At 36.7% G+C, this 16,042-nt stretch overlaps 1 protein-coding gene across 1 annotated transcript in view; it reads right to left on the bottom strand.

Moving 5' to 3' along the window:
• VWA8 (von Willebrand factor A domain containing 8) overlaps positions 1-16,042 on the bottom strand; it is a 183,209-nt gene that overhangs the window by 43,599 nt on the left and 123,568 nt on the right. Inside the window, exons 30-35 of the mRNA XM_066545030.1 lie at positions 10,013-10,129; positions 9,473-9,537; positions 9,248-9,373; positions 8,517-8,626; positions 6,322-6,476; positions 4,390-4,591 (exon numbers count right to left, since the gene is read on the bottom strand). Coding sequence (XP_066401127.1) covers positions 4,390-4,591; positions 6,322-6,476; positions 8,517-8,626; positions 9,248-9,373; positions 9,473-9,537; positions 10,013-10,129 — 775 coding nt within the window. The remainder of the gene's footprint in view (positions 1-4,389; positions 4,592-6,321; positions 6,477-8,516; positions 8,627-9,247; positions 9,374-9,472; positions 9,538-10,012; positions 10,130-16,042) is intronic.

Here is a 16,042-nt window from a genome sequence, read left to right as displayed (position 1 = left end):
CACGAAATAGTCCTGAGGATGACAAAGTGGTCGGAACAGATGGGTTATAAGGACAAATGCAAAGATTTTTTTCTTGTCTAAACAGAGGGTTTTTTATAAAAACACATCAAATCCTATTGAGAAGATTGTTATAAAGAGAGTGATATTATCCTGAGTGAGTGAAGGTGACATGAAGTATTCAGTTTTGTTTAGAGAAAGAAAAGATGGATACCATGAAAAGCTTTTCTTAAACAAGGAGAATGAAGTAATGCAATAGGCCAATTGTTGGACAAACCTCAGTTAAGAAGAGACTACACGTGTCATCCTGTCATCCTGTCCTTATATAAAAAGGTGGACCAGATGATGTGTCAGGGCTATTTTGGTAACATTGTGTTACACTACATGTTCCAGTTACTGTCATACTCAAAGAGATACAAACTCAGTAACAGGGTGTTGGTTTATGTTCATCTATAGAAAGTGCTGAGAATCCAAGTAAATATTAGATCTCAAGTAGTCCCTTGTCTTTACAGTCTTGTTTTTAGAATAAACATTAATTCTTCTTTGCTGGATTTTGCCATGATCTCTTGTCTGAGTTTATTTTGTGTCCATACATCTATTTGGCAGACTTTGGGGAAATTATTACTTGTTATAATTTCTTTTCAAAAATAACTATCATTTGGTTTACAGTTCCAATAAAACATACAGACAAATATTTCTTTGCTTATTGTTCCTGGAACAGCTTCACTAGTACATATTGGAGCATGCTAGAGTTTGGCTGAGTACTTTGAATTATTAATAGAAATGGAAGACTGTATGCCAGAACTGACCAGTTGTCCAAGAAGATGAGAAAGAAAATCTGACAGATATGGAAACAAAATCAAAAATATAAAACAACTTCTCAAAGGCAACAGAAGACAATAGTGCAAGAACTTCAAGGGACAGACACATACTTGATTTCATGTAGCAGGATGCCTTTGCTTCCCTTTACCATCTCCCAGGGAAAGATATAACTTTCACAGGTAAGTAACTACAGGTTTCCAATACAGAAACAATGGAGCACAAATAGGAATAAGCAGCACTGAATTTCAAGAGACCAAGACTGTTAAGCAGCAATTGGTAGCAAGTAATGTGTATTCAATCAAATACTCTGTCAATTAGTGAGACTGAGAGGTAAACTCCAAAAGAAACAACAGCCCAGCAAAGAAGGTTGCAAAAACAGAATCTCAAATCGGGATCATAAGGGCTACTACCTTATTACCTTCCAAGTGAGCACAAAAGACACATGTTTCTCTTTTCCTCTCTTCCCTTTTTCACTTGGAAATATTTTTGATTTGTGCCATAACAAGGGCAGTACTAAGTCCCTCAAATCTAGTATCCTGTCTCCAAGAGTAGTTAGGTGCTTGAAATGTGTAAAAACAGACAGTGCACATGGTATTTTCCTCAAGCCACCAACCAGTTCCAGTCTAGGGGCTTCTTAAACTCAATGTGCTGTCTGCTTTATATCTATGCATTTAGTTACCTTTCCAGGAGTTTGTCCAGTTTTCTTTTGGAAAAAGAAACATTCACAACATCCTTTGGGAAGTGGTTTCACAGGTTAGTACTCTATGAAGAACTATGTCTTGTTTGTTCTGATGAAGTTCCTAACAGCTTCATTAGCTGCTCCCTAACTCTGGTACTGAGTGCAAAACTGTTGTTTTTTTCTACATCTCCATGCCATACATGTTTTTCTAGAACTCTACCATATGTACCTCTCCTGATCTTGTCTTCACATGTTGGAGGGTTGGCCAATGCAATCTTGCTCATTCTTGTCTTTTTCTGAACTTATCCCAGTTCAGCCTTCTCCCACCTTGAGACGGAGGACCAAAACTGAACAGTGTTAAGGACATGTGGATTTGTACAACAGCACAGAGACGTTCTCTGCTTTTTTCTGTTTCTTCCCTAGTAATTCTTAACATTTCATTTGATTTTTTCAAGTGCTACTGAGCTTTGAACTGCTATCTTAATGAAACCATCTCTTGTGAAAGGAAAATAATGCTTTTAAGATGTTCTCATCATCCCCATCTTTTATGATGCAAAATTAGGATTTTTTCTTTCTCCACATATTCATCTATACTGAATTTCACCTGTTATTTCTATTGCATTCAGAATTGTAGTCTTTCTCATAATTTTCCATGGTAAATCCTTCCTACAATGAATAGCTGTCACCTCATTGTTAATTAATTTTTCAATTTTTTTCATGACATGTTGAGTACCACAGGTCACCACAGGATTTCCCTCATAGGTCCTCCTCCACTAGAAAATCCAGCCACTAACTGTTAAATGGAAATGTCTTGAAAAAGTCCTGAAAAAAGCTATGGAACAGAAGACCTAGAGTCTTGCTTAGGTCCTATTTAATTGAATCAGTAAGGTTACATTAAACATGATTCAGTTAAAATTAGTCTTTGTAATTAAAAAATTAAAACATCATTCAGAAAAAAAAAATCAATGATAATGATCTTCAAGGCATGAAATCTTTCAACTTAAGTAGCCATAAAGCACTGTGTAAACCTCATACAATTTTCTATACATTTAAAGCTATCAATCCCTATTCATAAATATATTTCATCACATCTGAGAAAAATATTAAACTGCTTGGTCAGACAGAAGCCAATTCTCAGACTGATAATAAGCTCAGGTTACTGGTATCCTGGATTCATGAAGAATGTCTCCTGGTTTTTAATTATAATAACCTTGCAATACAAGGTGTTATATAGCACAGCAACTTAAAGGCTTTTAGAAATAGTAGTCAAGATCTCAATTTAGGTATCATTTGGAAGCACTGAGGGAAGATACCTCCCTCACTCCCAAATTAGTAAAATAATTTTAACAAAAAGCTCAGAAGACTTACCTTCTAAAACATCTACTTCTGATTCTGATTTATTTTTTTCTGTGAAAGCCTGAAAAAAGTGACCCAGTCTGACCCTTCTGCATTTTATAAAGTATGAGAAGATTACAGCCTGAAGTTGTATAATTAGTTCCAAGATTCTAACTCCAACTGATTTTCTTAACTTTAATCTTTTTAAGAGGTAATCTTTCCTTCAGTTACAAAAGGAGGTAACTGAAATTTTCTACCTTGTTGATATCCTTGACTTGGTTTCTTTAGTCAAGTAAATGTTTTATCCTCTTGGTAATAAATAAAAAGGTTTCTCTACATAGGGAAATTGATCTGTGTTAAATGAGGACAGGCAGATTAGATTGTACACTCTGTTTGAGTTAATTTGGAATAAAATGTTTAGTCTGGGTCAGAGAGTTCACAGAGAGACTAAATCAGGAATAGCTTCTTGTGCTGATGAAATCAAGCCATTCTACCATACACAAATATTTTGGGCATTTTCTCTTTTGATAGTAAACTTTGGAGATTCCTAAAGGTACTTAATGCAAAACTCACAAATGCTGTTATTTAGTACTAATTGGGGTATTTTCAGTTATTGACTGAAGAAGCTAAAGTTATAATGACAACAGAAAGCTTGGCACGGCAGCACAAAAATGTCTGAAGATCTGTAGTCTACACCTGCTTTATTAGTGTCAGAAGGGAGGATGGTTTCCCTGCATGTGAATGTTGTTCATGCAAGGTTCTCTTGGACAGGAGAAGAACTAAATAGTCTGGGTCTCTTCAGTTTGGAGAGAAGGCAGGAGTGACTGAAGCTTGTCTAGTCATGAAGGCGATGGTTAAGGTGAATGCAGAATTGTTACTCACTGAAGCCTGCAATGCTAGAATAAGGGGCACCTGATAAACCTGGTAAGAGATCAGATGATCACAAAAAATCATGAACTTGTGAGTTTGCTGTGGAAATGCATAGCTTCAGAGAGGCACCAGATAAACTTGTGGACAACAGGTCCATAAAAGGAGATTTAAAGGCTGAGGCAGAGATATCCTCTGCAACATCCCCACCAAAACAAGTGCAAATATTGAGAAAGTATGAAGAGAAAGACAAAGAAGTAGACAGGCTTACATGCATTCCCAAAATAACCTCTCCTATTTTCCCTGCTGGGGATAGAATTCTGATTTAGTCATATAATAAGTTTATTGCTGCATCTCTGTGTGACACTGAGCAGAAGCTGGAAATATTGGTGAAAGCCAATTGCTAAACTGGAATAATTATCTTCTATTACTGGGTTTCCTCTGCAGACAGAAGGAAATCCCATCTACTGAGATATCCACAGTGTAGACATCCTGTTAATTCCTCAGAAGTATAATTCAGCATGCTAATAAGACTCAAATTAATTTTAAAACTAAGTGCAACTACACTCCCTCCTTCTCAAATGCTTGCTCTGTGACTATTAAGGAACATTCTGGAAAAATTAATGAGTGATAGCAGATCACAAAACAAAAAACAAGTGTGTTGCAGCACAGGAATATGAACCTCTTACCTTTTGGGTAAATGTCTTTCAGGGGCACATCTCCGGGTGCTAAAATTCGGACTATTTGATTAGAAGCCAATAAAGTAACACAATTGGTTTGTTTTGCAGCTCCTGTTTTCCTCTGGGCTCCATAATAAAGTGCATCAGAAGGAGAAGCACGTTTATGACTCAGAGAGGAGTTTCTCTTCCAGCTATACACTTCACTGGGAGACTGCAAAAGAGAAGGTGTCTACTGAAGAAAACATCCCTATTATTGAATCTAAGAACAAACACTTCTAGATAAGTTACACTTCTTATTTAATTTCCAATCAAATGTGGCTATTGTGGTTACTTCTTATGCTACCACGTGACAAGGAATGACCTGGATTATTTTGTCATCAAAAACTCCTACAGGGGTGAAAACCAACAAACCATCTACATGAGTTTTAGGCATCAAGATGCTCTGAAGATCTGAAGTTGAATTGACTTTTTTTTACTTGAACCAGGAACAGAAAGCATTGAAATAACCTGATTTGGAATTAAACCATGTAAAAAACCTATTAGGTTTCCACTAATATAGACAAATGCAAATAGATATTCCAGTAATTAATTAAAAGATAAGCAATAAGGCTGGGACTTAGCTCCAGGTTCAGAGATTGAAGTGTAGGTCTCTACATGAAAGCCAGTGGCTTCATCTCCCACTGTGGTTGAAAGAGTCTGGTGAAAAAATTATCTCCAAGGTCTCAGTGTTTGGTCAACTGAGCACTGCTACTACAAATAAGAGCTCAGATACCTTGCTCATACTAAACACCTACATCACAAGCACTGAACACTGAACCTGAAGTTTTGCCCCATCACTCTTACATTAACCCTTAGCACTCCCACTTTGAAATTCATATGGATATCTAAAACTATGTATGAGGAATGATGGTGCCTCATTCTAAATCAGGCAGAGCCAAAAATGCTTCACCACTAACATTGGTGTGTTAGTATTGAAGTGTGCAGCTTCTTTAGTCCTCCCTCCTCTAGACCACCTCCCTTTTCCAGCAAAAAAATCACATCTACTGTAAGTAATATGAACAGCTTGAATAAACCATCCGATAATATAAAACCAAATCAAGGAAAAATCAAAAGCTAATTGCAGAGACAGTCTTATTGACAAAACATATTTTTGAATAATTTTGGATTGCAAAGAATTTTCTTCTGTCATTTGGCTTATTCATGTCTGTTAACAGTTACATTTTATAATTTGCCCCAATTTATCAAACAAACATGACATACAATTATTTATTCCATAATCACTACCCTTTTTATGTACCATTAGGAGGCAAATATTTAAAAAGTCCAAAGAATTAAACACACTGCTTGTTTTTCCCCTGAGTTTGCTTTTACTCTTTGCAACAGCCCTAGTCATTAGACTGCTAAGTTTCACTTTCTTTTCTGATCCTTTTCTAACTGTGTCATGGCAGTGAGCACACTTACATGTAGTATTTACACATAGCTACATTATTCAGTAGTGAAAGGGCTTTATAGTTTTGCTATAATTTTCTGTATGGTTTTTTTCTTTTTCCTTGATCTAGTCTTGCTGCCTGCTGCACACTGGGCAAGAAGTTCACACTGAACAGTTCAAAATTATATAGATATCCTTTCTCTCAGAGGTTATGCTTAATTAAAAAGCTGTAAAAATACATGATTTAGAAAATATTACTCTAGCCAGCAGTGTTCAGAGCTTACTAAAAATGTATTTTGTCTGTGCTAGACATTGTATTATCCCATTTCTTATTACCTAAAAAACCACCTATATCCCTCTAGATTAGACTACCATAACAAATGGTGTACACTACATGAATTTCTCCCTTGCTGTCATTCCCTTATTTTTTCCAATCATTTGGTAAACAGGTACTTAACGGGTTGCAGAATAAATGAGACTGTATTATTTCATTGTACAATAATGCTATTTACCAAGAGGTCTGGGAAACCAATGACAATAGTAGCATAATTATGCTCATCTGAGAAGATCCTGTTAGGGGAGCTGATCTTTTGTCCCACAGCTGCACTGAGGTTTTCTGAAGATAGCTGGTCAGTTGAAACTGCATGAGGCACACACAATTCAGACACTAAACAGGAAAATTCAACAAAATGAAAGTCATTAAACCCAGATGTGCAATAGGAAATGATATTAACTATAAGAGTGCTGAGCACTGAACATTGGCTATTACTTTGAGCATAAAATTACTAAAAAGCAGAAGATCTGATTATACTATACTATAACACAGAGGAGAAGGAAATAATCCTATTTTTGTAAAGTCAAGTACTTAAAATCAGGAAATACTAGCTTTATAGTTGCTTATACCACTTAATTTTGCTCTCTGCTGTACAAATGAGGCAGGAAGCCTATGGAATAGAACAAAACAGTATGTATTCTCATTGAAAATTGTTATAATGCAAATGCACCAGAAGGCAAAACATAGGTTTGCACAGGTAAGTGTCAATGTGACATTTCTTGGGTGACTCTCTTGCTGTCTTTGTAATTTAAATAATGTTATTTGTAATTTGTAATGCATTTCTGTTGAATAATGGTTTGGTTTCCTTTGTCTTTAAGCTAAGAAAAGCTGAATTTTATTCTGTGCATCTGTGAAAGCCCTTAACCTTGCCTCAAATTACCAACACAGTCCAACAGAACCTGCTATCTTTAGTTCTGCACTGTTTCCACTTTGATGAGCACAAGACTATCTTGTTTACATGGCAGTGGGAGAAATCTTTCCTCCCTCAAAGGATAAATGGTCTGGATCAGCATTAAACCGACACTGGTCTACCTTTTTTTAGCTCTCCTGCCACAGATTCTGCCTCAAAGAACAAGAACAGACTGAAGATGCTACATTTGGGGTTCGCGGGATGATTTAGAAAAAGGTAGACAGGGGATATGATAACATTTCAGATTGGAAGAGAAGAAACAAGATAACAAAGCATAAAAATAGCACAGAAAGCATGTAGCAATAAACTGCCCACAAATAGTTTGAGACTGGAAATTATAATAACATTTCTGTCCATCTGAGGAATGATACTCCAGAATGGTTTCTAAATAAGGTAGTAAGAGGAAGGAAACTACTGTGCTCTGATAGCACTTGATAAGTTGGTAGAGTAAACTGTACAAGAGTTAAAAAGGATTCTGGATATTTAGGCTATGGTTAGTTTTTGGTATCCACCTGGTTGCTGTTTATGTAAATGAAGCCCTTTGATTTGTCAATAATATTTGTTTGTACCATGTTTACACTGTGTTAATCTCATTTTTCTTATTTATGCTAGCCACAAGAACCAGAACAAAACTTGTTCCTTCTTTACGAGATATCGAGTGGTTTCTCTGTTTGTTTCCTCTGTCTCTCTGATATGTAATGACCAAAACCTATGAATATATGTTAGATGGGATGCACATATAGTTCCAGTCTTATTAAACCAAGAACACTAAAGATTTTGTGCACCGTGATCAAATGTTCAGGGTTGAAAATGTTATCAGATTTGAAGATAGATAGATCTTACCACACAGAATGATGATCATTGCAGATTTCTGCCTTACTGTGTAACTAAGACAGGCCTCAATGCCTAGCACCATCTGGGAGTTTTATTGATCAAACTCCCCCTATCTTTTAACACAGGTGTGATGGCCCCACTGGTGTCCTGCATCAACAGAAGCACAGAAACTGTGACTTCTGCTCTGTTTTAACCGTAGGTGGTTTGTATTTTTCTAAGGGTTGGGAAATGTTTTCTACCTCATCTGAATGTGAGTAGCAGACCTGCAACAGTCTACAGCCTGGAACCATTGGTATATTTGTTCCCTTCTTTTCCTGTTCTAATACCTGCCTAGTATCTTTCTTCCTTTTCTATATTATATGCTTGTCTGTTTCCTGAAAGTCCATGACTGAGGGTCTTGAATGCTCGAATGAAACAAAAATGCTTTATTCAAACCAGTTGAAGTTTGAGCATGGAATGTGCCATGCCTTGAGAAAAGCTGTTATTATTAACCAAACATGATAAGGAGGCAAAAACAGAATAGGAGAGATGGCTACTCAGACCTTTAAAGAGTCTTGTTTGCGCAGCTGCAAACAGAAATGACAAAAAGAACAAAAAAAAAAGGAACTAGCCAAGCTTGCATTCAGTACCTGTTGTTAAGCCAAATCCCATGTCAGCTGGCTCTTCACTCAATGCATGCAGCTGGCAAACCTCACTGCCTTGAGCGTCCATATGGGCATGCTTGGTTAAAAGAAATTTCCTGAAAAGATACACATTTATAATAATTCCTGATTAAACTTGTCACTCTAAACAAGGACTTCTATCTTCTGAAACACTGAAAACATTCTCCATTTATATAAACAAGGTTATCAACACCTTTTGCTAAAACCAAATATAATTTCCCAAACATCTGTGAGATAGGAAAGGGTAAGCCAGCAAATAGCAGATTTGTCTTCTGGCAACTATTTACACACTTTCATTTGCTGTGCATTTATAAAAATGAGACAGCAGAGTAACATTTCTTTCATGTGACCATGAAAGTAAAGGAAGCAGGCACTAACTCTGGACTGCATGCCTGTATTTCCAGAGATAGGTCCACCAACATTCTCATTTCTAAAGGTCAATATCACCTTAGTAAAATTAATATTACCACATATATGATAGTTAGAATTTCAGAGGCTGGAATATCCTCTTCATTTCCCACTCTAAAAGTCTATTTGCATTTTTGCCACAGCAAATCCGCATCTTAAACACCAACTTTTTAAGTCCAGCCAGTTTCACAAGCAGAAAAAAACAAGTTTGAGACCAGAAGTGAAACTCCTGAACACAAATGAGACACAAACAAGAAATAATGGCATTGAGAAAACTAGGCTGAACTAACTTATTTGTTTCATTTTCCACCAAGAGCCACCGGTCTTCAGCCACCAGGAAAACAGATTTCAGACTGATTGGAAGTGAGATGGTGTGAGTTTGACCCTCCAATACATCCAGTACAATAAGGTGGTTTCTATAAAATTGGAAGCCAAGAAAAGAATAATCAGTTAGGGATATACACAAGGAGATCTGATTTAAATCAATTTGATATAAGGATATAATTTACTCTTACCCTGTTTCTTTGTAGAACACCAGCCAGTTTTTGTGTGAAAACTCTCGGCACATTTTGTAGTTGCTCTGTATAAACATACATCATAGGACAATCAGTGTTTGTTAGATTTGTCCCAGTGAGTTTCCCTGACTCTGAAAGTGTACTAGTTTTTTTTTCATTTATTTAGAAGAATCCACAGCTTTAATTACCTCTCAAAATGCTACCTAGCTTGCCTTGTTCCGAGTCATAATTTGTATCATAATTGCGTTCATTATGTTGGACATAATTCATTGTAACAAAATGTTCCATTACTTCCAGTTCTAGCCCTAAAAAGGGATATTTTAAAGACACGTATCTTCAGAAAATTTATTTATATTTTTTATGTCACTAGTCCATAACAATGCTATTTTATGTGTAAGATATTTAGATATACTTAAGAGTAAACAATTAAATAAATGCTTGGGCTGTAAAACCAGGAAAAACTTAATGATCCTGTTTTTCCAATACTGACATTTGCTTTTAAAAGAACTTAGTATAATAGGGGCAGGTGCTATTCCTCACCTTCTCTTCCTTGTTGCTCCACCAAGATGCTCTCTTAGGAGAGTCTTGAACATCTGGTGAGAGCAAAAGTCGGCGAAGGGCACCGTTGCTTGTATCCAGCAACAACACAACATTGCTCTGAAAATGAAAAGCAAATCCACGTTTGTCTCAGGCTTGCTTAAGAGACTGCAACAAATCTATCTGAAGCACTTTTGCAATTTGAGCCACTTATGGCATTTTGAAAAGATGATTAAGATCTTGTTGCAAAACGTAAGCTGGATTTTCTTGGTTCATTTCGAAGTTCATAGAGAAATTGAAGAGGTTAAGTACATGCAAGGGCTGGAATGATACTACAGTTTTTCCACAGCATTTTATCTATACATCTCACATTCACTTCTGCATAACATCTAGAAACTGGATTAATATGGCTTACATGTCTAAGATGCAGCTACAGATAAGAGACATACCAATTAGTTCTATCAAGTCACTAAAATACCTCATTTCAGTTTTTATGTTTTCTTACCATTTTTCTGTTGTAGCTATTGCTTAAGTCCCACTGAAGGTGACAAACTGGTGAAAGAAGAAATGGCTTAGTACTTTCTCTCCAAGTTCATACTTCTGATACTGTAGAGCCTGTGGATATTAAACATCCTAGGGGATGACAATCCTTCTGTGACCTGCACTCTCTGACAGCTTATAGTGTCAAAGGTAGGACAGCTGTTGGAGGATAGCAGGATGATGCAAAAGGATGGAGACCAGAAGCAGATGGGATGGTGCAAATCTCCATCACATGAAAAATGGTGTGCTAAATTTTGAACTTCTTCAGATTTCTCATTGATTGCTTGATGCCTAAGGGTCATATACATGCTATCAAATGATGGGGGTTTTTTAAACATTTCTTTTTGCAAAGTGCTATAGCTGCCCCTAATGTGTTTAACTAAGAATTCAAGACAATAAGCATTCAGGGCCAGCCTTAACTGCATCAAATGAAATTCAAAAGGTACAAATGAATAAGTTAATTAAGCCTTGGGCTCAATTTTTTGTTTGCCATTCAAGGAAACGTTCACTTCTGCAAGGACATTAGGTTCTGCAAGGACTTACTAAAAGTAAACTGCCTACGTACAACATGTGCAATAACGCACAATAGACGTTAAGGAAGTAAAACGTAAATTCCCACGAATTCCCCTAAATAAAACAAATATGAACAATCTGAGTCACAGCAGTTTTGTTCTCTTTGAGTACTCTTCATACTTTCACTAGAAATATTTGTGAGAGTTAGCTTTAATAATGACAGTAATTTGAAGCTAAATATGGTAAAGTATTTAAAATATTATCATGTTATTTGGAGCATTTGGGAATTTCAGTTTAAGTTCAATATTTCTAAAAAAAGAAGCTTGCTTATGTATTACAAACTAAAATTATAGAAATGTGATTCAGGAAAAAAAAATAGGGCATTTGCTTGGGATTTTGGTTTTCTGCCATATTTCATTTATACAATTCTGAAACAGCATTAGCCTTCCACGTGAGACAAAGAACACATATGAATCAATTACATTCTTCCACTTAGTGTTAAATTTATGAGAGCAGTTGGTAGTATAAAAAGCCTCTCTACTCCACCCCTTTTGATGTTAATGGCTTCCTTCTGTGCTAAATGACTGATGTATATTCTGTCTGTGTTTAAGAATAGATTTTTGCGTCACTTGTGAACACATCCAAGAGCAGCTCTGGCAACTCTTCAAGTGGGCTGGGAGAAGACGTTGGTGTGCAATTCCGCTCTGTTTGTTCTTGACTGGGAGAAAAGTAACCTTTGGGTGACCTCCCGACCCCAGTGTCTGGAATTCCAAACTCTGGACAGATGCAATAACCAATCTTGTGAAGTGGTGTGCCTTTATTTTTAGTTACTGCAAAGTTTCCCTTTCCTTAGTCCTGTTTTTATTTTAGCCAGCATTTTCCTCTAAAAAGCTCTTAAACCAAACAGGACTGTGACTTCATTTTGCTGGTATGGGAAGTTGTTCCTTATGGTTTTGCAGAGAGAGGGGAGAGCTTGGGGAAGTTTCAGAGTGGCACAGTGCAAATAACTCAGTTTAATGTTCTTGTATTCTTCTCCCCAAACTCACTGTCAGTTTTGATCTGTTCTGCCCTCAATGCTCATGTCCTCAGCAAGCAAGTTTGCATACACAGTCTGCTTCAGACTGAGGCTGATCCTTAGCTTGGCAGGGTAATCATACATCCTCTTGCCTCCCATCCCACCTTTTCTATTAGAGCTACTCAAGGATCACTTGAGTGATAGAAACATTACAACCCTGAAACTGTAAATAATAGGAACAGATACAAACATTAACACACTGTTCATCAGGTTCAATTGGAAAAAGTCTGTGCAAAAATTTATGGCTTGGGGCTCAAACCATCTCATCTTCAGAGGTAGGTGAACGTTTGCAAGTAGATTACTGGTGTTCTAATTAATGCAAGTGGTGTCTTTCAGATGATTTGGGAGACTGTTTGATATTTGACATTTGATATTTCAAGGTCTGAGAACAACAAGTAGTGGTATAAGCTTTGTGCTTATGGAAAATGGCCTTCTCCCTTTCTACAGAAGGTGTACACATTTCTATATAAGCAGATCTTTACTCTGACATGTACTCATAGAAATGAAAGTCTTATATAATATTTTAAAAAAAGAACCAGGTTTTGAAAAAAATAAGAAAATACATCCTTTATTCTGAAGACATACATCAGAATATCATGGGGACTAGAGGTCACAGAAATTACTATGCTACTGGTACTTTCATATTCAGACCCTCACTAGTGCTACAGGCCAGATCACAAACTGTTAAAAGAAATCTTCTTTTAAAAAATGGTTGCCATCTCCTCCATGTGAGTGAGGTGAGTGAGGTGGATCTCTGTGTCAGTTTCTGTGCCACAGACTCTCTCACTCCCTTGTTATCAGAGAGCTTTGACAGAACTGCAGCAGCACGTGGGACAGGGAAGAGCATTTCCTTCCCCCCCACCCCACTTCCTGACCAAGAAAGATAAAAGCAGAGTTAAAGGATGCCAGCAGGACACTGCCTGAACAAAGTTTGTTGTGCTCCCTGAGGTAGCCTGTAGGTTACTCTGTTTGTCCAGTTGTGGCCTTTCAACACAGTAAAGTGCTTGTAAAAAATCCTGGAAGTGTGCTCTTAATTTATGAGCAAATCAATTCTCCATGTGGAGTTTGCTCCTAAAGCCCCATATAAAATCATGCATAAAAGTTATCAAAACTCTTTTGTGTCTGTACTTGTTCTCATTCTGAGCAGTAGATGTGAGAGATGCAGAAAGAAAAGTGCATACAGAGGGCACAAAGCTCTAGCAGGAAATAAGAGTAGGCCCTGAAATACTTGTGGGAAGGACAGATGGCAGAGGCATTGCTGCTTTGAAAAGATGAATGCAATTCCCATCTTACAAAGTTACTTGAGATTTCTGCAGAGTCCTTTCAAAGTCTATGAGTTTAGTCTGAACAAAAAGATAGAGTCAAAAAAGCTTGCACTCACTGAGACCAATGGCCACCATGAGGAATAAAATCATCAACCTTTCTTCCAAGAAGATGTAAATGTGGCTAAAAATCAGATAAATCTCCCACTTGTGCCATTAAGTTAAATCCCTGAGGAGTTTACTTACAGTAAATTTTTATTTAAAAGGACAGGAAAAAATGGTGATTTTTCATTTTATTTTACTGGAGGGCTCTACTGAATCTAGACGGATGTTATCTGGGAACAAGATAAAACCCACAAGCTTATTTGAAGAGCCACAATATAATAATTTCATCTTTTCCAATAAGGTTATCATCCATTTAAAAATCATTCTTTCTTATAATTTAGTCAGAAACATTAATCTCCAAAGACCTTTATTAAAAGAAAAAAAATTGAAAAAGCTGCTTTTGGTATTGTCTAATTAATGGATGATATTGATTATTATGAAATAGCAGCTGTCAAGTGGCCAGTTTATTTAATAGATGCAAGTTATTTTTTTTACAAATATTGTTAATACTTCTTAGTCTTGCAACTAAACACAGATGAATCTCTAAAGCATTAGAGATTAGCATATTATTTATATTATTTGTTTTTCTTGTTTCGTTTGATGCACGGTGGCACAACTAGCTAACACTTGTAGCCTTGCTCGTAATGCAGATGTGCCACTAATCTACTTCTCTTAACATGTGAATTCTTCAAGTTCTGAGTTTATGCCTGCCCATGATCTTAGCACACCTAAAATGTAGGCACCTTGACTATATATCAAGCCTCTTTCTGTAGCCAGTGGAAAGAGACAGGAACTTCCAGAGGGCAATTAATCATATTCTACTTGAGCTGAGAAGAAATGCTCTTCAGGTCATCTCTGTTCTCACAGCAAATACAGAAGGTACTTGGATGATTATCTTAGGCCATATGCTTACCTGCTAACATCAATAATAATGGATTAAATTTCATACAGAGCAACATCCACCTCAGTTCACAGGTGCATAGAGCACATGGTTTTTCCATGGCTCCACTGTAGGAAGAGTTAGGAATAAAACCTAAGCTCTATGTATAAAAACTACACTGCTTGAGAATCCCTCTTGTGATTCAGTGGGAACTAGAGATCTCAACACTTGAACCCAACATAAGGAAGGACAGCAGTGGTTGTGAAGACAACAACAGCAGCACTCATCTAACCTTTGTTTTAATGGCTCACTTAAGAACCACCCCAAATAAATTACCAATGTAGTCCATGGATATGAGCATGCAATATACAAGAGAATAATCTTCCTTCTTTTTTTGTTTTCTAAGTTGCTTGTTTAAGTTCTCAAGAAGTCTAAAATTACTTCTGAATGGTGTCCTAAGAATAGGACTTTTTGCAAACAAGTTTGTAATTAAATGAAATGTATTTTCACAAACAGTGAATAAGGTACGCCTTAATGGTAAAAATATATTGAAACTTCTAGGATAATGCAAAACATTCAGAATGTTTTAATTCTGTATTATTTTCCTGTGTAAAACAAGCTTATTTACAGACAGGATGTATTCACCTGTAGCACTTGCCAAGAAAGGCAAGTCTGAAACTGACAATATTTAAGCTTTGTTAGAGAAAAACATGAGATTATAGCATGACTGAAGTCATCTGTAAAGGAACACTGAACTACTATAGTCTCTCCATGTCACAAATTTTATTTCAGAGTCTGAAAAATGTATCTATCGTACCATCACTAAAAGGTATATTCCATGAGGATAGCCAAAACCAGACTCTGAGATAAATACCTAACACTTCACGGAAACCCCTTCATTTCTGACACCAGATGCTACTGTGATTTGGTTAAAAACAAAATGGTAGGAATTTTGGAGATCTGGAATGCAAAGAATATTGCTGGCTTTATATTAAAAAGTGTGAGACGTTCTAAACACTCTTAGATACAAGACAGACTGCCATCTGTTTTAGTTTCCTGCATCAACTTCTCAAAAGGAAGCCAAGAATTATTTAGAACCAAAAAAATGTGTTATGTGCACCTCAAAATAGCCCAAATGGTATTTCTATAGCCATTTCTATAGCCAGCTGCCTCTTGGATACTTTCCAATGCAAACTGGAAACAGTATGATTCTCAGGTTACCAAGAAGGTAACCTCAGAATACCTTCTTGGTAACCTCAGAATCATACTGTTTCCAGTTTGCATTGGAAAGTATCCAAGAGGCAGCTGCACCTGCATAGGCAGTTCCACCAAAGGCAGAAGAATTGTGTTTCTCATAAGGTTCCGAGCTTAACAGCAGCATCTGACACCAGAAAGTAGCAGCAACACTTGACAAATGTTCCTGGAACAACAGCATTGCAGAAACACTAGAAATGACTGAAAACTATTAATACCCCAACTCAATGTAGGAAAAATTCTTCTAGGTTGAAGCCTCTCACCTACTGAAACACTGACAGAAGAAATTCAAAGAAAGGAAAAAACAGCCAACAATAATGACTGATTTAATGCCCATGTCAAACCACAGTGAGTGCTAGGTAGCCTAAGAAAGTATTTTTAATGTTAAAACATGAACAGTAGCA

This window comes from Molothrus aeneus, chromosome 2 (assembly GCF_037042795.1).
Source record: "Molothrus aeneus isolate 106 chromosome 2, BPBGC_Maene_1.0, whole genome shotgun sequence".
Lineage (NCBI taxonomy): Eukaryota > Metazoa > Chordata > Aves > Passeriformes > Icteridae > Molothrus > Molothrus aeneus.
This window is presented reverse-complemented; position numbering and strand designations above follow the sequence as displayed.